This window comes from Bos indicus x Bos taurus, chromosome 7, assembly GCF_003369695.1.
Source record: "Bos indicus x Bos taurus breed Angus x Brahman F1 hybrid chromosome 7, Bos_hybrid_MaternalHap_v2.0, whole genome shotgun sequence".
NCBI classification, from domain to species: domain Eukaryota; kingdom Metazoa; phylum Chordata; class Mammalia; order Artiodactyla; family Bovidae; genus Bos; species Bos indicus x Bos taurus.
Genome location: NC_040082.1, coordinates 43162261 through 43183410, shown reverse-complemented (window position 1 = coordinate 43183410; position 21150 = coordinate 43162261). Strand labels below are relative to the sequence as shown.

General features: G+C 39.9%; 1 protein-coding gene across 2 annotated transcripts in view; it reads left to right on the top strand.

The window, feature by feature from the left end:
- The window catches only part of SGCD (sarcoglycan delta), a 1106710-nt gene that overhangs the window by 684078 nt on the left and 401482 nt on the right, over positions 1-21150 (top strand). For both annotated transcript variants that reach the window (XM_027545855.1, XM_027545853.1), the window contains one exon: positions 1617-1805. In XM_027545855.1, the coding sequence (XP_027401656.1) occupies positions 1617-1805 (189 nt within the window). The remainder of the gene's footprint in view (positions 1-1616; positions 1806-21150) is intronic.

Below are 21150 nucleotides of genomic sequence, written 5' to 3'. Positions count from 1 at the left end.
ATGATCCTCATAACCAAGGATACGGTTTTAGGGTCTACAGTTTGTCTGTCACCATGGTCCCCTTGGCACCACTGATCGCTCATGTAATTGCTATTGACTAAGATGAAATTAAGTGGAGAAAGGCCTTATTCCTAGAGAATACAGTATGCCTACATGAGGGCCAAATGAAGTAAACACACCGAAATAAAAGTCGTGCAGCCATTTGAATGGAGAAAAGCAGTAGGGCTGTGCCGTATGGCTCATGGCAGAGTAGGGATCTGTGCTCAGAAGACGCTGTGCTAAAGTTCTTGCTACCACAATATGCTGTGTAGTTTTGCAGATCATCATTCTTCTCAGTAGGCAGTTATTTTCCATTTTGAACGATACGCATTGATAATTTTGTTTGTATTTAATTTTAAAATTTGGTTGGAGAATTTTATAGAAGTAATGTTTACTTAGATTTGTGTTGGTACCTAATTAGTAGTGCTGGTATAAAGATAATTTGTGTCAACAGCAGGGGTTGGAGAAACCTTCCTTCCTTTAAAGGGGATTGGTATATTACTTAATATTGGCAGATTTTTTTTTTCCTAATTTATCTCACTCTGCTATAATCACTGTTTAGTTCATTTTCCCCATTAGCCTGCAATCTCCTGGAGTGAATATTCATACCTTATTTGACTTTCAGACTCTTTTATATTTATTAAATAAATGTGTTGATAAGAATTAGAATCATCTAACTCCTAAGGACTACTTGAAAGGGTAGTGAGATCTCTGTCAAGGGAGGCATTTAAACACAGGGTATCACTTTTGGAGGATTCCTGAATCAAGTGAGCACATCCACACCTCTTTGAACTCTGGAAGGCAGGATCAAACTTGTTACTTTTGCCACCATGCTAGGTCGCTTCAGTCATGTCCGACTCTTTTCAAACCCCATGGACTGATTTTGCCACTGACTTTCCGGCAATACAGAATAATTTCTTTGGAGATCATTTTACCCCAAATCAATTGCCTAAGTAGTAGTAGCATAACGTTAGTCGCTCAGTCACATCTGACTCTTAGTGACCCAATGGATTGTAGTCCACCAGTCTCCTCTGTCAATGGGATTTTCCAGGCAAGAATACTGGAGTGGTTTGCCATTGCAGGGGATCTTCCTGACCCAGGGATCAAATCTGGGGGTCTCCCTCACTGCAGGCAGATTCTTTATTGTCTGATCCACCAGTGAAGCCCAAGTAGCAGTAGTATATTAGCACAATGAACTGTTGAGGTTAATTTACTTTTGCAGGTGAATTCTCAGTTTTACCCTGAAGACTTTGAGTATCTCCCTCATAAAGATGTCGAAATTCTAAGATTCATTTGGAAAGTGAATTCCTATGGGTCCCTCTACACCCGCCATATGTATGTGGATGTCTCAGAACACATGATGAGAGATGGCTGCATGAAAAGAGAGGGCTCATGCATGCATCCAGAGGAGCCACTTTTGTCCAGAGGATACAGATTTTAGATTTGTCAGGAAGGCAGAAACATATGGACAGCAGTCAGCCATATCTCTTCAAGTTGATTTTTTCCTATTCTTCCCCCTCCCCCCTCTTTCTCCTTGCAGTTTAATGTGAGTGCTTCTCTCGGCTCATTTATTTCAGATGCCTCAGGAACAGTACACCCATCACCGGGGCACCATGCCTAGCTCTGAGGGGCCGCAGGTATACAAAGTGGGGATTTATGGCTGGCGGAAAAGATGCCTGTATTTCTTTGTCCTCCTCCTGATGATTTTAATACTGGTGAACTTGGCCATGACCATCTGGATTCTCAAAGTCATGAACTTCACAATTGTAAGTAAGACCATACAGTTTTCTTTAGCTCTTTTGAGGGGAAGGGAAAGCATGGGGGAAGAAAAAAGAATGTGGAAAGTGATGGTAGTAAAATTAAAAACAACCTACAAGCGGTGGTTTTGATGGCGGGGGTGGGGGGGTGGGGGGGAAGCGTTGCTGTTCAGATTACATGTGAGGATTGACTTCTTTTAAATCTCAACTCTTCAGAGGCTAGTAATCCAATTGTGGGATGTTTCTCTTTTGTGATCCTCATGTGAGCTTTCCCTACATTTTGATAACTGTGTTTCTATAGCCTGTAACTTATAAATAATTTGAGTAAATAATGTAGGGAGAAGGATGAGATAAAGACCAAAGTAGTAAGTTTGTGTTGTTATTGTTTTTTTTTTTTTTTTTTTAATTTTAGTAGTAATTAAGAAAGTTTTCATGAGGTAAAGGTTGAAACATCAGTGTTCAATTAGCCTTTGGAGAACATTAAAGAATTTTCGGTATCTATTTACACCTGGTAGTTAATGGAGCATTTCCTCAATTTTTAGGAATAGAATCAGAGAGTATAGCTATTTTATTATTATTATTATTTTTAAAGAATTTGTGTTTATACTTTCTTGAAGAAATTCTTGATCTTGGTACTTAGGGCCATGCAGCTGATTGGACATTTGCTTGTTGAAGTTCAAATGAAAAGAAAATCTTGGCAAAAAGATTTTTGGAGTTATTCTGAGGTATTTCCCTAGAGCTCTTGTAAAGATTATAACAGTATAAATAAATTCTTGCATTAGTGAGAGCATAGTCCTAAAAATGCTTTCTTTTCCCTGGTAATGTCAAAAGTAAGTAATTATGTTGGCAATATAAAAGAATTTTTGTGTGATAAGGAAATGTAACCATAATATAATTAAAAGTAAGGATTTCATGTGAAAATCCAAAATAGAATAGTGGATATTTGTCTTTCCTGAATTATAGAGTTTATTTTTAATCCCTCACACCTGTGCACAGGTAAACTTTCTCGCCTTTGCTCAGGCCATTTCTTCTCCTCGGGCTGCTTTTCTCCATTTTCTGCCTGGTACAACTCCTCCCTGATACTCCTGTAGCTCCATTTGTGTATTTATTATTTTACTGATCACTCCAGATAAACATTTTTACGTGTGTCTCCCAGGCAGCGTGAACTTTGATAATAGCAGGGGTGGCATCTCTTTTCTGTGGGCCTTTGTTCATCACTCATGAGAAGGGCTCTTGGCACTTGGCTCATGAGGATTACATAAACCAGTGTTAGTGGATCAAAAGGGCTCACTTTTAAAATCGAAATATAGTTGATTTACAATGCTGTGTTAATTTCTGCTGTACAGCAAAATGATTGAGTTATACATACGTATGCTTTCTTTTTCACATTCTTTTCCATTATGGTTTATCATAACATTGAATATAGTTCCCTGTGCTATACAATAGAACCTTGTTGTTTATCTGTTTTACATGTGATAGTGTATCTGCCAATCCCCGACTCCCAGGCCATCCCACTCCTATCTACCTCCAGGCACCACAAGTCCATTCTCTGTCTGTGATTCTGTTCCTGTTGCAGAGAAGTTCATTTGTTTCATATTTTAGATTCATATTTGTTTCATATTTTAGACATTATATGATATTTGTCTTTCTCCTTCTGATTTACCTAATGTGATCATTTCTAAGTACATTTGTGTTGCTACAAAAGGCATTTCATTCTTTTTATGGTTGAGTAGTATTCCACTGTGTATTTTTACCACATCTTCTTTATCCATTCATCTTTTGATGGACATTTTGGTTGTTTTCATGTCTTGCCTGTTGTGAGTAGTGCTGCTCTCAATATGAAGGCTCATGTATCTTTTTAAATTATGTTTTTGTCTAGGAGTGGGATTTTGGGATCTTGTGGTAACTCTATCTTTAGTTTTTGAGGGACTTTCTGTAGTGGCTGCACCAACTGACATCCCTGCCCACAGTGTAAGAGGGTTCTCTTTTCTCCACACCCTTTCCAGTGTATGTTATTTATAGACGTTTTAGTGATGGAGAATGGTTCACTTTTTAATATTTGCAGTAAGCACCAGCAAATTAAGCTTCTGAATTGCAGTTTTAAGTTTCAAAGATGATACAGGTCAATTTCCAATGTATTGTAGGGGTCTAAGAAAATATGTTCTAGAATATTGGAGCACATTAGGTTCTACTTCTGAATTAGAATCTGTAAACATTTTTTTGAACTTACTTTATATTTTAAAAAAATCAGAGAAGTGTTTTAGGTGAGAGAGAGAGGGAGGTATGATCCAAGTTGTAGTCTAGATACTGCTCATGTAAGGATGCAATATAATGGAGAAAGTGTCTCAGAGTTTAAGGCTCTAAAAGGTGTCATGAATCTGCCCTTAAGTCCAAGGGACCATAGTTGTCATTTGTCAATATGCATATTCTGTGATGTTTTTATTTCATATTTCAAAAACTTTAAAGTAGAAAAATTCTATATTGTAATATAAAATAGAAGAAGACTGAAACTAGGGCAGTAGAATGAAGAATAAATGCTCAAAAGACATTAAAAGATGGAAGTGACATACCTCAACCTCAGCTACTGTTTGGATATGAGTTGTTGAGGGATTGAAAGGTAATTCTGGAATACTCCAGGTTCTTGATAGTGAGATGGTTGGATGGTGGGACAAGAACAACCAGATGGAATTCATTATCTTTCCACTGAAATTTAGCTGAGACTCATGTTTCCCTCTCATTCCCTGTTTGGGGCTGTTTTTGTTATATTGACATAGTTTGACATGAAGTTAATGTATAGAACCTGAAAGATTAGAGGGTGAATGTGGTGGAGAATATGAACTCAAACCTAGATAACCGTGATATTACACAAATCTGGCTTCTCAAGTATGTTTTATCTGGCAGGCTCAATAGTGAGATGTCTATGTAAATGTATATTGAGTGACAATTCACTCTGAATGTTATGTGAGTTTGGGGAGCAATTTGATATTAAGGTAATAATCTATATAAAATAGGCTATTTCCTGTAGTTAACTAAATTGATTGCCAAAGTTGAGAGTTCTTAAAGATTTACCAAACCAAGTACTTACTGAGGTGAGAATAATGCTATTACTAGTCATAATGTGTAATTTTGTAACAGTTATGCTTTTGAGCAAATAGAACTTAAGTGTCAGAAAATTGGTCTTTCCCTGGATGGTAAAAACATATTCTCCATAAATCACGGTATAATGCATATCCCTTTAGAATTATAATTCTATTCTACAAATAATAATTTACTGACAGTGAATATCTTGAGAAAGAATGAGGTGTTCACCAATATTACATTAGTGAATGTGGGGTGCGTGAACACAGGAAATCCAATGCGATAGGAGTGAAGCAGTTTCTGTGAGGATTGTCAAGAGGAAAGACTGATTATTTGGTACACCTGGAATGTTTAGTAATTTGGGATTTGGAAAAGTTCACACCTTAATCAAACCCTCTGAGTACTGACAAACCAAGAGTGATGTCATCTGCAAGTGTTTCCGAGGACTCTGCAGTTTATCCAATATCAGGCATCCAGAATTTTCTATGTTGTCAGATTTGCATTCTATGCTGTCCCCAAGGGTTATGCTGAAAGAGTCCTTCCATTATAACAATCTGGACAAACATCCAACCAAGTTTTATTTGTCCCAGATGTAAATCAGAATAAAAATTATTTTTTTCTCTGCTTTTAGCAGATTACTCTGCTGTTCATTATTAATCAAGATAGAATTACAGTCTCCTACTCTTTTCCAGTGTTTTCCCTACTTGGAGGAGTGTTTAATTTACCTATGTTGTAAAGACCCATAGGTTCACCTCCCGTAGTTTATCACACACTGTGCTTTACAAGGAAACTAGTATTATTTATTAAGCATGTGCTTAATATGTGCTAGTCACTGCTTGGCAGTAAAAAAATTATCTTGTTTAATTTTCCAAACAACCCTACGAATTGGGTATTACAATCTCCATTTTAGTAAAATAAAACCCAAAGCTCAGAGAAGTTGAGTGGCTTTCTAAAGGAAACAGCTAGTAGTCAAAGAACTGGTGCTTGACTTCAAAGCCTACCCCTTTATACCACAACATACAGTCGGTTCAGTTCAGGTCAGTTCAGTTCAGCCGCTCATTCGTGTCTACCTCCTCTAGCTAATTGCTGCAATGACCTGGCTTTTCAACACAGCTCTGAAGCTGCTCAAGTAGTTCATTACCTTTGTTACCCGCCCTGTGTCATCAGATCACAAATTTGCTTCCAAGATATCCACTGACATTTCCTGCATGGAGTAGTTCCTGATAGTTATGTGTGTTCAGTCCTTAACTCAGTTCTCTTTATCCTACAGTCAATGACCTCTCCCTTCACTGCTTCCACCTTTGTTATAGTCCCTTTTTATGTTTATATAAATATTTAATGCAAACTGAATAATGCTATCTGTGTCATAGGTTGGTGTGTAGACCAGTCTGAGTTAGCACCTGACCTGTAGGAAGATTTCATGTTGGGAACAGAAAATCATAGGAGACCCCACTCAGGGCAGTGGTTAGGGGCTCAGACTCAGGACAAAGATGCTCTATGCTCACATATGAGTTCTGCTACTTTGACAAATTTTTCAACCTTTCTGTAATGCCATATATTGGGAGTAATAGCAATACCTACCTGTTTATATGTTTGTTGTGAAGAGTGAATGAGGTGATAAATGTGAAGTGCTTAGAAAAGGAGCTTGTTCCAAAGTAAATGCCTTCTGTTAGTGTTTACCATTATCATCATCATCATTTATTGAAGGCTCATTTTGCATCAGGCTCTCTGCCATTGCAACTTATCTAACTTAATGTATATGTGGATTGGTATTATGATACCAACTTCACAGGGAGGAGAGAAGCTCAATAACTTGATTTGGGATCACATAGCTAAAAAGTGGCAGAGTAGAGGTTTGAATCCAAACAGTCTTAGTCTGGAATACGGTTTATTCATCTCTGTGATGTATCGTGGGGCAGTGCAGAAATCCCTAGCATGAGTGTCACGGAATGGGACACCTAGTGGGCTATGAACTGCATCACCTTTTCCTTCTGGCGCTCAGTACAGAAATGAAAGCAGTGAACTAGGTATCCTTTAGGACTGCAAGGCATCTTCCTGTTTGAACACTACAGTTTTGTGTTTGGAGCTTGGCCTCGACCATGTGAGATCTCTCTCTGTAGAGGGCTGCTGCTTCTACCAGTGTATTCCAGCAGCTCAATCCAAATAACTTGGCCTCAAAGACCTCCCAAAATACTGCAGTACTGATTGTCTACAGTGTCATTTAGCACAAGTGCTTATTAGTGGCAAAGCTTAAAAAGTTTGATTTCCAGTGAGTGTGAAATCATTATTAGATGAAATAGGTACCTTGAGCCACCTCTTCAAACATCCTCATCTTGCAGTTGATTGAACCAAAGTAGATGATGAAGTTGCCTGACCCAGCTTTAGCATCCTAACCATACTGGGAACTCCTCAGGAGCAGGGGTTGTATTCTATTCATATTTATAGCCATGGACCAGTGCCTGGTATGCAGTCAGCTTTCAATGTGTGTTTGTTAATTGTCAAACACATTTGAGTGTTTTATACAGACCACATGTATGAGATGATGGATGTCAAGTACCTGGTCCATGCTGGGCACACAATATGTCCTAGATAAATTGTAGCTAGCTATACTAGTGTTTTGGCCACCTCATGTGAAGAGTTGACTCGTTGGAAAAGACTCTGATGCTGGGAGGGATTGGGGGCAGGAGGAGAAGGGGACGACAGAGGATGAGATGGCTGGATGGCATCACTGATTCGATGGACGTGAGTCTCAGTGAACTCCGGGAGTTGGTGATGGACAGGGAGGCCTGGCATGCTGCGATTCATGGGGTCGCAAAGAGTCGGACACGACTGAGCGACTGATCTGATCTGATCTGATCTGATGCTAGTGTTTAACAGATCCTCTAACTTCTCTTTCTTTTCCACTCATTAAAATTACAAAGTCCAAACCATTGTATCTATGATTAAGAAGAGAATGTCCATTTGTTTAATAAAAACTAAAACAGAACTTACTTTGTAATGTTCCTGTATAATGTTAATAAAAATTCCTATGAGGTAGACACTACTATCATGCATATTTTATAAATGGGGACGAGGAGGTTCCAAGAAGTGCAATAACTTGTCCAAGGTCACACAGTCAGTGAGTGCTGAAGCTGAAATTGGGTCACAGGAGTCTGGCTTTTGAGCCTGCACTCTTAATCAGTACACTATGCTGCCCATTTTCCAAGTGCTATTTTTCATGAAGACAAATTGAATTTGTTCAGTGCAATGTCTAAAACATGATTTATTTACCCTAAAGTAAGATAAAGATCCACTGAGGGTCAGAGGAAGGCATTCTAATACTTGTAAATTGGACACAGTGTGAAACAGTAAAAGCCAGAGTGAATGGGCAGTGAGTTCCATAACTCAGAACACTGACACATCATCTGTTTGGAGAAGGGTTGAGGAGCCATGACCCAGTCAAACTAACTCAAGCAGAGGGGAGTGAGGATACACTTGCAGAGGGAACAGGACAGGGGCTGTCCTGGTGCGTGGGTGGGTCTCATGGCCATGGGACCCAGAGTACTCTTAAGAACCAACGGCAGTGTTGGGGATGCCCATCCTCTGATTTTAATGGACCACATGGCCTTGGTATTGCCCTGAAACTTTTGCTTCTGTTGGCAGGCCAGGATCCCTCTACCTTTGTGGGGCTACCAGTTGCCTCCTGTGTTTATCCAAGCTTCCTGCTTCCTGGCATCTTCAACATGTGTGTGCCTTTGATCTTTTCTCTGTAATGACTTTCCCCTTCTGCTCCCACCTCTCCCCCACCTAGTCTCCTTCTGTTACCCACATGAAGTTCCAGAGAGGGAACTGCACTGGCTCAGCAGATTGTATACATCATGTTCTACTTGTTTATTGTGCATGGACCACATGAGATGCCCCATCAGCTGTGGCATGGGAGGGTAGAATCATTCAGTCAGTCCTGCTCATCAAGCAGCTGGGCCAGGACTTCCCTCCCATAAGGTCAGAAACTCACTTGAAAATCACATCTATACTTGATCTTCCATACACAGCACTCTTTTTAAGCTTTTCTCTGATTTCTCAGATTTTCTCAGAAGTCCTCCCAGATAAACCTGACAACTCTTTTGTCTTTGCTGTACCTGGTGTCCTGCAGTGGGAAGACATACAGTACTGCATTATTTAATTTTCCTGTTTCCCCTACAGAGACGGTAACCTTAACCATTCACCTTTATAGTGACAGCATTCAACAACTTGCTTAGTATATAGTAGATATTTAGAATATTTATTGAATAAATGAATGTGAAAAATTTATGAATAGCCCGTCACTTTAAATTAGTATGTAAAGGGGGTTAATAGAGCTTTATATGGCTTTTAAAATGAAGTAAGAGTTGATTTATTAAGGTAGACAGACCATAAATGAGATGAGTGCTTGAATTTGATTATGAAAAGGTATTTTTAATACAGACACTCCCTCCTGTGTATCAACTACCTGCTACATTTTAATTACACAAGTCAGGAGTGTGAAATAGACAAGAAGCAGGAGAAATCATCCTAGTTAATATACAGAATTGCTCAGGAAATGGGACAAAATGATTTTATTGGCTTTAGTTGTATCTTTCACTTAACATTGTTAATGAATGTATTGTGAATAGCAATTGCTTCAGCTCTGATGCCAGTGTCACTTGAGAGCTTGGAAAGGCTTTTTGTATTGAGAACACTGTGTTTCCATCTCTCAGGGCTCTGTCTCTGGAGGTTACTTTTTCATCCATTAGCTCAAATTCATCAAGCTGAAAAATGACCACAATGTTATTTTTAAGGTAGCATGAACATTGTAATGCAGAAAAACACAGGACAAAAATCCACTCTGTTCCGTGAAAGCCCTGGAATAGGGCTCTGTCATGTCCTATTTAGTTTGAAGCTTACTGTGTTTTATACCTTTTGCAAGAATGCAAATCCTCAAGGATGATTTTAGTCCTTGTAATTACTGCGAAATGCTATAAAACAAGCTTGTTACAAATTTGTACAATTTATTGGGTGCTTTTGCTACAGTTCAATAGGTATTTCTTAAGCATATGGTGCAGCACTGTGGTTTTTCTGGTCATTAAAGATTATAATAAAGAAAATCCGGTACTTTAATACAGTATAATTTACTAAGAAGAAAAAAACATGTGAAATTTTAATAAGTTCCCCAAAGTGACAGACTTTTTAAGGGAGTGTGAAAGAAGAAATTAGTCAAAGGTAGAAGGCCCTGGAAGGCTCCTTAGGTTGAGGCTTAAAGGATAAAGGACCTTTTGAATGGTGTTGAAAGCAGAGAAGTCACTGTGACTGTAGCCTGGATGCAGGGATGTTAAACGCAGGTCACCTCGGATAGTGTAGTTCCTTCCAGTGCTGAGAGGCCAGGCCTCTGGAGAGAGGAGTGGGTGGGGAAAGAGGAGAGCAGGCGCTGATGCTAATCAAGTTCAACAGGATGCAAATTATAGATACTCTTGGGAGGTCAAACTGGGAAACTTGAGTTCCAATTATAAACAAATCACTGTGCAACATTAACTTATTATTTGGATAATATTTCTGACCTTTCCCACTTATTATCATCTTCATACACTCAAAATTCACTTTATTTGTGATTCTAGAATTGAGAAAAAGAATGTCAGAAAAATCTCTCTGAATTTCTGTCTTCTTCCATCACATATAGCTGCTCACAGAAGGAATTTTTAGTTCTTTTTTGGTCATGCAGCTGTGAACTCTGAATGACTCTCAGAAATCAGAAATTGCAACCACATTATGGAGATCTCTCCACTCTTATTGAGGCATTAAGCAGTCATAGGAGAGAAGTTCTGAATCCCAAGACGCATTTTACCACTGTGAACTCAAAGACCAATCCTTCCACAGAGCTTCCCCAGTGGCTCGGTGGTAAAGAATTCACCTGCAATGCAGGAGATATGGAGACGTGAGTTCGATCCCTAGATCAGGAAGATCCCCTGGAGGAGGAACTGGCAACTCACTCCAGTAATCTTCCCCAGAAAATCTCATGAACAGAGGAGCCTGGTGGGCTGCAGTCCATGGGGTCACAAAAGAGTCGGACACAACTGCGGGACTAAATAGCAACAAGAAAGAGACACAGCAGTGAATATGAAGTTTCAGGTCACTTGGACTGTTTGTGTCACTAGTTAGAATCTCTAACCTCAGAATGGCTTCATAAATACTTTGTCTCAAAATGCATTGTCCAATATGGTATTAAAATTAAGTCATAGGAAAAATTCAGTTCCTGAGTCACGTGAGCTACATTTCACATAAGTTAATGGCTACATGGAGTGAGTAGCCCCCATCCTCACCAGAAAGAAAGAAAAGAAGGAAAGTGCCAGTCCAGGTTCAATGCAGGATACTGGATGCTTGGGGCTAGTGCACTGGGACGACCCAGAGGGATGGTATGGGGAGGGAGGAGGGAGGAGGGTTCAGGATGGGGAACACATGTATACCTGTGATGGATTCATTTTGATATTTGGCAAAACTAATACAATTATGTAAAGTTTAAAAATAAAATTAAATTAAAAAATAAATAAATAAATAAATAAAGAAGGAAAGTGAAGCCACTCAGTCATGTCCAGCTCTTTGCAACCCCATGGACTATATCCTGCCAGGCTCCTCTGTCCATGGGATTTTCCAGGCAAGAATACTGGAGTGGGTTGCCATTCCCTTCTCCAGGGGATCTTCCCAACCCAGGGATCAAACCAAGGTCTCCCGCACTGCAGGCAGACCACATTCTGAGCCACCAGGGAAGCGAGCCATCCTCACCAGAGCAGATAGAAAACATTTCCACTAATGCAGGAAGGTCTCTGTTATAAAACAGGTCTAAAATCTGTGAGCCTCCTTCTCAGACAGTTCATGGAGAGCATGTAAAGTGAACGTGGAAACAGATTTTTCATTTCCTTGCATATAACAATTGGTGCCTTTCCTTTCTGTGCCCTAGACAGTTTTTAAGGCCTGGCATGCTCACTCGTGTCCAACTCTTTGACACCCTTTGGACTGTAGCCCATCAGGCTCCTCTATCCATGGGATTTCCCAGGCAAGAATACTGGAGTGGGTTACCATTTCCCTCTCCAGGGGATCTTCCCGACTGAGGCCTGGAGTCACAGGCTTAAGGTAGGAAAGTAAACAAACAAACAAAACCCTCAATTTAAACAAAGGTAGAAAAGCAAGGCTTCCCTGGAGGGTCAGCTGCTCAAGAATTTGCTTGCAATGCAGGAGACCATTGTTCGATCCCTGAGTTGGGAAGATCCCCTGGAGAAGGAAATGGCAACCCACTCCAGTATGCTTGCCGGGAGAATTCCATGGACAGAGGAGCCTGGCTGGCTACAGTGCATGGGATCACAGAGTCGGACATGACTGAGCGACTTCACTCACTCATTTCAGAGAAGGAAGATCCCCATCTGTTGAACAGATGCCCCAAATAACTACATTTATAGCAGCTTGCTCCTTTTCCTCACACCCAATCTCTGCTACTCCCTTCCTTTCAGTATTCCTGATTGGGTAGGTAGTGAGACTGGGATAGAGGACCTTTTGTGAGGACCTTTTGTGGGTAAAGAGCTGTACTGAGTGGGGGAGTCACCGGGACCACTTTTGTGTCTTACTTTCTGAACCTGTAGAATATGAAGTTTGACCAAATGATATATAAGGTCTACTGTAGCTCATATAATTTCTAATTAAGGGATCCTCCCATATCGTCAGTCAGAATGAGAGAGACTGAGTAACTTTTTCCTCTAGAAGTGTATGTGTTTGCATATGCTCCCACTATATTTAGACAAAAATCCAAGGTGCTCAATGTCAGGAAATATTTCTAATGCACTGTTGTTTTATTTTTTAATCTTTAACCTTAACCCATTTAATTATTTAATGAATAATTAGTCTCTTATTTATTGTTTTGCAGCAAACCACCCCAAAACTTAGTGGCTGAATACAATAAAAATTGTTTATTTTGCTCAGGACTCTCCATTTGGGGTAGACCTCAGTGGGACTTCAGTCTGGCCTCTGATGTCTAGGACTTTAGCTGAGGAGACTCCATGACTGGTGTTGATTCTACAGTTAGGACTGTAACCATCTGGAGGTATGCTTGTATTTGTGGGTAGTTGATGGTGACTGAGAGCCGGAACCTCTGTAAGCCAGAACACCTACACATGGCCCCTCCATGTAGGCTCACGTGGGCTTCCTGTCCTCACGGTAGCTGGGTTCCAGGATGTGTGTCCCACTTAAATGAGGTAGAAGTGCCTAATGCTGTTATGACCTAGACTCAGAAGTCAGGTAGCATCGCTACTTCACTCTGTTTGTGAAGGCAGACACAAAATCCTGCCAGAATTCAAGGGGAAGGCACACAGAATCCCGTCTACATGGGGGAGTTGCAAGGTTCTAGAGGAACTTATAGGATGGGAAATTGTTGTGGGTTGAATGGTATCCTCTAAAACATAGGTCATCATCTTAATCCCTGGAACTTTGTATTACCTTATTTAGTCTTATCTAGGTTAAGGATCTTGATATGAGGATTTCTACTCAAACCCACAATCCAGTGACAGGGATCTTTATAAGAGTAAGGCAGAGAAAGATTTGACACAGACAGAAGTGAAGCAGACTGTATGACCAGAGAGGCAGGGTTTGGAGTGATGAAACTACAACAGATGCCCACAGACTCTGGAAGATGGAAAAGGCAAAGAAGGAATTCCTCTCTAGAGCCTCCAGAGGCAGTGGAGCCCGCCTGACACCTTGATTTCAAACTTCCGGCCTCCAGAAATATTACAGAATGAATGTCTTTTATTTTAACCTGTCAATTTGTGATCACCTGTGTGGTGGCTGTAGGAGATAGGGTTCTGGCCACCTTTGGGAAGTACAGATGGTCCCAAACTTAGGATGCTTTGAATTATAATTTTTCAACTTTATGTTGCAAGAGTTGTGTGAATTCAGTAGATCCAGTTTTAAATTGTAATTCTTTCCCAAGCTAGAGATGGGTGGTATGGCCCTGCCTCTGGGGTGCAGCAGCTTCTAGCTCCCAGTCAACCATGCCCTCACAAGGATAAATGACTGGTACACTATGACCTATTCTGCTTTTCCCTTTTAGTGCAACATCTAGTAAGTTACATGATGTATCACATACTCTATTATAAAATAGGTCTTGGGTTAGATGATTGTGCCCCACTGTAGGCTGCTGTCAATGTTCTGAGCATATTTAAGGTTGGAGAGCCTAAGCTGTGATTTTCAGTAGATTAAGTATATTAATTGTATCTTGTATCATTTTTTTAATGGCTTCAGATCAGATCAGATCAGTCGCTCAGTTGTGTCCGACTCTTTGCGACCCCATGAATCTCAGCATGCCAGGCCTCCCTGTCCAACACCAACTCCCGGAGTTCACTGAGACTCAAAGCAGTATATATATGGTGGCATGTGGGATCCTAGTTCCCCAGACAGGGATCGAGTCTACACTCCCTGCACTGAAAGTCAGTGTCTTAACCACTGGATCACCAGGGAAGTCCCAAATGCATTTTTGACTTGTCTTATTTGCAACAGATAGTGAGCTTTTCAAAATTTGACTCTATTGTAAGTCCAGGAAGATCTGTACAGTCTGGCACACCACCGCCACCACCACCAAGAATAACTCCCATTGACTATGCACACACCACATCTTGCATTGAGCTCAGTGCTAGGGGCCTACCTGAGTTCTCTCTCTTTTCCTCGCAGTGACACTGTGAGGGGTGTGCTATTATCTCCCCTTCAACTATAAGAAAACTAAAGCTCAGAGCTTGCTTAACCTGCTTTCTTACCACCTTTTTCAGCTAGTAAGTAAAAGTAGTAGTTTGAATGTCTATTACATACTACATATAAAAGGGCATAATATCTGTACATATACATATATCTGTGCAAGTATGTTGAACTTGAAAGTTTATGCTTTTAACTTTTTCAGAAATCTTTGCTGTCAAAAAATAGATATGTCATAACTAGTAATGTGTTTACTAGCAGAATCTTCAATGGCACTGATGGTCACCATTGTATCTAGGAGTAATAAGGAGTACACATTTTAAAATTACTTCAAAACTGTTTCAGTCATTGACTACTTCAGGCAGTTTTAGCTTCAGGAATATTTTAAGGAGTCGCTAGCTATAGAACCAGTACCTGTGTTATAAGAATCATGGTTTAGTTGCCTTTTGAATTACTTTCCTGCCTTCACTAAGCCACATGTGAATCATCTAACTAAATAAGGAGTTGCTTTGTTAAAAATGGAGTTAAAGAATAGAAAAAATTCTCAGGAGTATAGCCTTTATATTTAATGGTGAAACCTTCTAACTGGAATACCTGTATAGCTGAAAGTATGCATATTTGCCGGCTTTTAATTATTAGTCAGCTTTATTAAGTGTAAAAACTTATTGGCATCTCATAACACTTGGTTTGCTAATAGTAGATGCTGTATTGTCGCAGGATGAGTTAGTGAGTGGAACTTGAGGACAATTTAAGCCTTTTTCAGTGGAAAACAATAGAGCACTGCATCATTTCATAGCCACTTACTAAGGACCTAGTGTGATGGAGTCCCAGTGTGTTGCTCTTCCCTACAAACACACACACACACACACACACACACACACAGGTTTTAAAAATCTATAAAATTGTTACTATTGCAATTTTATGTAATAGTCATCACGGTATTTCAGCAAGTGTTTTTAAGTGACTACTACTTACCAAGGGACACAGTAAGAGAAAACAGCTCCATTCAATCCTCATAACCACTGTTACGTTTGTAAAAGTTCTTGACTCCTTAGAACTTTGGTTCATGTTTGTTGCATTACCTGAGTCTCTACTAGCATCCCCATGGGAGAGACATAGCAGGGATAATGTAATTTTACCCTTTTGTTTTATTTATTTATCTATTTACTTTACAATATTTTATTGGTTTCGCCATACATTGACATGAATCTGCCACGGGTGTACATGTGTTCCCCATCCTGAACCTCCCTCCCCATCCCATCCCTCTGGGTCATCCCAGTGCACTAGCCCCGAGCATCCTGTATCATGCATTGAACCTGGACTGGCGATTCGTTTCACATATGATAATATACATGGTTCAATGTCATTCTCCCAATCATCCCCCCCTTGCCCTCTCCCACAGAGTCCAAAAGACTGTTCTATATATCTGTGTCTCTTTTGCTGTCTCGCATACAAGGTTATTGTTACCATCTTTCTAAATTCCATATATATGTGTTAGTATACTGTATTGGTGTTTTTCTTTCTGGCTTGCTTCACTCTGTATAATAGGCTCCAGTTTCATCCACCTCATTAGAACTGATGAAGGGACAACTAGGGATCAGTGATTTGCATAAGGTCTCATGCCTAATAACTACTATAATCAACCTTCCAACTTTAGAGTAAACAAGAATGAACAGTGAGTTGTAGAGCTTTGCCTTTTGCAAACTCAGGCAAGTCTTGAGTCAGTGTCTATGGGATGTCTGGTAAAAGACTCAGTACATTCTCATTCCTTAGCTAGCCATTGTATCTGAGTTGGCCAATGGCAGGGAGTTTTGATCATTAACGCGCTGTCTGTAGTTGGCCATATTAAGTAAGTTTGTTGTCTCTCTCTGAAATTTCTCTTAATTCTAAGTCTTAAAAAACAAACAGGTTCAATGCACGATACTGGATGCTTGGGGCTGGTGCACTGGGACGACCTGGAGGGATGGTATGGGGAGGGAGGAGGGAGGAGGGTTCAGGAGGGGGAGCACATGTATACCTGTGATGGATTCATTTTGATGTTTGGCAAAACTAATACAATTACGTAAAGTTTAAAAATAAAAAAAAATAAAAAAAAAAGTTTGAGAGTTATTAGGCATGAGTGCTCTTTTAAAAATCCAAAGATAGAAGGAAATGATCCTTTGGGTCACTTGGTCACTCATTGACTTAAACCAACTTCATGTCATAATAGGTGGTTGCTGTTTTGGAAGTGAATGCTTTTGGTTCACATGAGCAAATTTTTATTTTCTTAATTGAAACCTGCCTTGCAGTTCTTGGCAAGGAGGTTCCCATGAGAGCAGGGATAATTTGCACGTTGTACATTCACTGGTGGAGAATTTCTGATTTTTGTGATTTTCTTTGAAAAATAATTTCCAGGTCCCAATTAAGTGACTGGTTCCTATTGAAATCTTCAACTGTACGAATCTCTTGTCAGTCTAGTTACCAACTGTGACAACCTAATGAATAAGTAACATTAACTCAACAAATGTTTATTGAACTCTTCCTGTGGGTGAAGCGCTGTACTAGGTGCTGGAGGTACAACAGTGAACAGAAGTAAATGGGGGCCTTCCTCAGAGAGAGTTTGCTGTCTAACAGGAGAGACTTGATCATATGATCGAACAAATAAATGTAGAAATGCCACCAGAATGAGTGGATGCTGCAAGAACGTACAGAGGGGATGAAAGTGAAAGTGAAGTCGCTCAGTCATGTCTGACTCTTTGTGACCCCATGGACTGTAGCCTGCCAGGCTCCTCCGTCCATGGGATTTTCCAGGCAAGAATACTGGAGTGGGTTGCCATTTCCTTCTCCAGGAGATCTTCCTAAACCAGGGATTGAACCCGGGTCTCCCGTGTTGTAGTCAGACGCTTTACCAGTCAAGGAGGAGGTTTCTAAGACAAGACAATTGTATAAATGCTAAAAATGAAATTGAAGAGTGGAGTAAGAGGTGATGGCAATCTAGTATGTGGATCCCTTGAACATCTGATACAGTGTCTCCACTGGGAGAGGAGTTGGGCAGTGGGGAGAGGTGGGATGATGAGGCAGATGGGAGAGGACAGTAGTAGGTGACTTTGCCTTTCTCTACTATTTTCTAGTGACATTTTGCAAGGAGAATGTATTTAGGTAGTACTTGTGAGATTCAAAAAAGTAAAAATAATGAGCTAAAATGAAAAAGAGAAGAAAATCATAAAAAACAAGTAAGAATGTGTCATCATAGTTGCTTTCTTTAAGGACCACTTGGCTACATTGTGGTTGAATTGGGGACCTCATATGTAAGGATAAATACAGACTGTAATTCCTCACACTTAATACAAATACTTTCTGTATTAGAAAAAGGGAGTTTATTTAGAACAAGTCTTTGCTTTTTTCATTGCTGCAAACAGAATTTGGCCACTCATAGGTACATTAATTCCTGTATTTGCATATGGATTATTGCCATCAGTAGGGTGATGTGTACTGAGAGCTTATTCTGTGCTGGGCATGATACTGAGCACTTCACATGGGGTATATTATTTCATCCCTAGAAGACGGGTCCTTTAACTCTCTCCCTTTCCCAAATGAGTGAACTGAGACTTCAAAAAGTGGTCAAGTTATTTTTCACCTGGTTTCAGTAAATGACAGACCTGGGATATGAAGGGAAATTTGAGCCCCAAACTCCTAACAATTGCATCGTACACCCTTCCTTGGTACTCTCCAGGCTGAGAGATCACTGTCTGTTTCTCAGAGCCTCCAGTCCCCATTCTCGTGGTATAAGTGGGATGGCCCCAATGTCAGCAGCAAGGCCTCATGAAGGAGCCCTTGACAATGTGCATGTGTGTGTGTGAGCAGTATATATACTGCTGATGGCCTGCAGTATACCTACTCTGATTTTATTTTATTTTTATGTTTCAGCTGATTTTTTAATTTTTTAATATAAATGTATTTATTTTAATTGGAGGTTAATTACTTTACAATATTGTATTGGTTTTGCCATACATCAACATGAATCTGCCACAGGTATACACGTGTTCCCCACCTACTCTGATTTTAGATCCTTCTAAGCGTCCACACATTCAGATGAACACTTCTTACTCCCACCTGGCAGTGTGCTTCCTACACAATATATGGAGAAATTCTCTTTGGTGTTTTCTAATGGACCTTATTCCCTTCTTTCATATTGTACAAATCACATACTGAGATTTAAGAGGTTCAGAGGCCTCACATCAGCAGACTTAAATATGTCAGAGTAAATCCTTCCAGGCTAGACTGCCCTGCTTCCTCGCTCATTTTCCATCATGCTGTCATTGTCCAGAGTTGCTATGAAGTCAGGCTGCCAGTTGATGCGTTGGAAGGATCCTGATGTGTGAAAAACATGATGTTAGAGAAGTGGGAGTTGTGGTTTACAGGTTCTTGAGAAAACAGACCTGGGTTCAAACCTCAGCTCTGCTACTGGTGAGCCAGGTGACTGATATTGGACAAGAAGCTTAACTTCTTTGAGCTTCTCGTTACTTGTTTGTAGTAATGCGATTCAGGAGTTCTGTTAGAGATTGGAGTGAACCAGAACACAGAGTGTGGTACATACCCAGCGAATGCTTACTATTATTATTGTCAACTTGGACACTTAGAGAAGCACCTTACAAAGAGGAAAAGAGGATTGAGTTGCAGAAATTCAGCACAGATTCATAAGCTCACTTGTAAAGAAATGACTAATGGAGTCTTAAAAGCATATTAAACTCGGGTGTGGCTGAAAAATCATCTATGCTACGAGAATTACAGTCACTCCAGGGCTTTTTCTGAATGCATTGTTGCTGACTGAACTTGAAACGGAACTGTGTGAAACACAAGAATGAGAAGCAAACTACCTAATAAAATATGAATTCTGATATGTCCTCTGAACATGGCACTGTGTACTTGGGCATGGCCTGCTTCAGACACACATCAGCATGTGTCTCTGGAGAAATGAAGTTTAGAAGAAGCCCGAAGAATGGGTTGTGACAGCCTAGAAGAACCGAGGGGGATTCTAGAGAGACGGAAAGGCGAGTTCAAAGCCTTAGCTGGGGAGAAGGCATGGAGTGGTCAGTCCCCTATAGAGGTGTGAAGAGAAAGTCACTCTCCAGTGCTGATTGTAGGAGGGCACAGCCTCGTAAGAGGCAGCAAGGGGACATACCTGCACTTGGACGCCTGCTCTGCCCTGTGTCTTTTATGAGAAGCTTTTAACAGCTTGTTCCTGATTTGTATGATCTGATGCTTGCTTCAGGTGGTTCAAAGGTCTCACCCTTGTGGAAGTCCTATCTATGCCTGTAGCTTGGCTATTCAATGCCAATATCCCTATCTGCCAAGAAGATTGTCCAAACGTCCTATAAATACTCGTGATGGTTTGACAGCTGCTAACATCATTGGCTAGCTTCTGAGGTGGCACCATCATAGAAAACTTTTCAATAAGGAACACATTGGAGAAGAATTTATGAATATACATTTCATTTGGTTTATTGCAGAGCCTGTAGTCCACAAGTATTGTAAATGGGCTCCACTATCTAATCAGGGAATTATAGCAATCTATTAATTACCATTTCTGATTATTTGCATTTAATTAAGGGGTACTCTTGAGAAAATGTAGAACAGCATAACCTCAAACTATAGCTTTACATCTTGGATAATTGACTATAATTTCTGTCTTTAAAGCTTTCCTAAATTGTTTATTTCTCCAGATGGTTCCTAAAAACTATGATTTTACCTCTTTCCTTTCAGTGGATGACCAGGGGTTTCTCATAAAAGCTTACATGGTTTAGTTTTCTCAACTAAGTTAAAGCTTAATTAGCCCAAAATCCAGACCTGTAATATGTTTATAAAATTTATACAAGCATAATTAATTTCACTTAATTGCATAAATAGCTTTCCCATGCAAATAGTCATCTTTTCTCTGCTGACCTCTAAATGTCAGCTTTCAGGTTATCTGTGTTTCTGCTTGTCCCTGGTAATGTGAAATCAACTTGCATAATTCTAAAAGTATTACTCTTTCCTTTGATTTATGACTTTTATCATGGAAGTCAGTGATTACTTCGGCAACCCATGTTTCATGTTTTGAAAATGTAATGAAAAACGCGTACTGTAATAGCATTGCTTTGTTTTGATGGAAACCCAGAAGAAAAATTAGATAAATGATTCTGATACATTCTCCTAAGCCCACTGCTTCTCAGAAAGTTACTAGGCTTTTTTAGTTTATTTGAATGACAGTTCAAATTACATTGATCAGCAGCATGTCAAAAAGAGTAGCTATTATTTTTTTAAATCTCTTGATATTTCCAGGATTTCTCTTCTAGAGAAGAGTGATGACTTTACCATGCACTGAGAATGATTCTCTTGCCACAGAAGCTGCTCCCTTTGCAGAAGTCTTTAGAAAGCCATTTATAATATTAAGAAATTATTCTGTAAAAACATACCTTCTCAGTTGACTGGAAATTAAACTTTCTTATAGTTTCCTCATTATTTCCTTGAAAAGTCTTGCCTGTACATTGAGGATGTTGCAGTTCTCCCCTTTTCTCTCTGTTCATTTTCTATAAGGGTG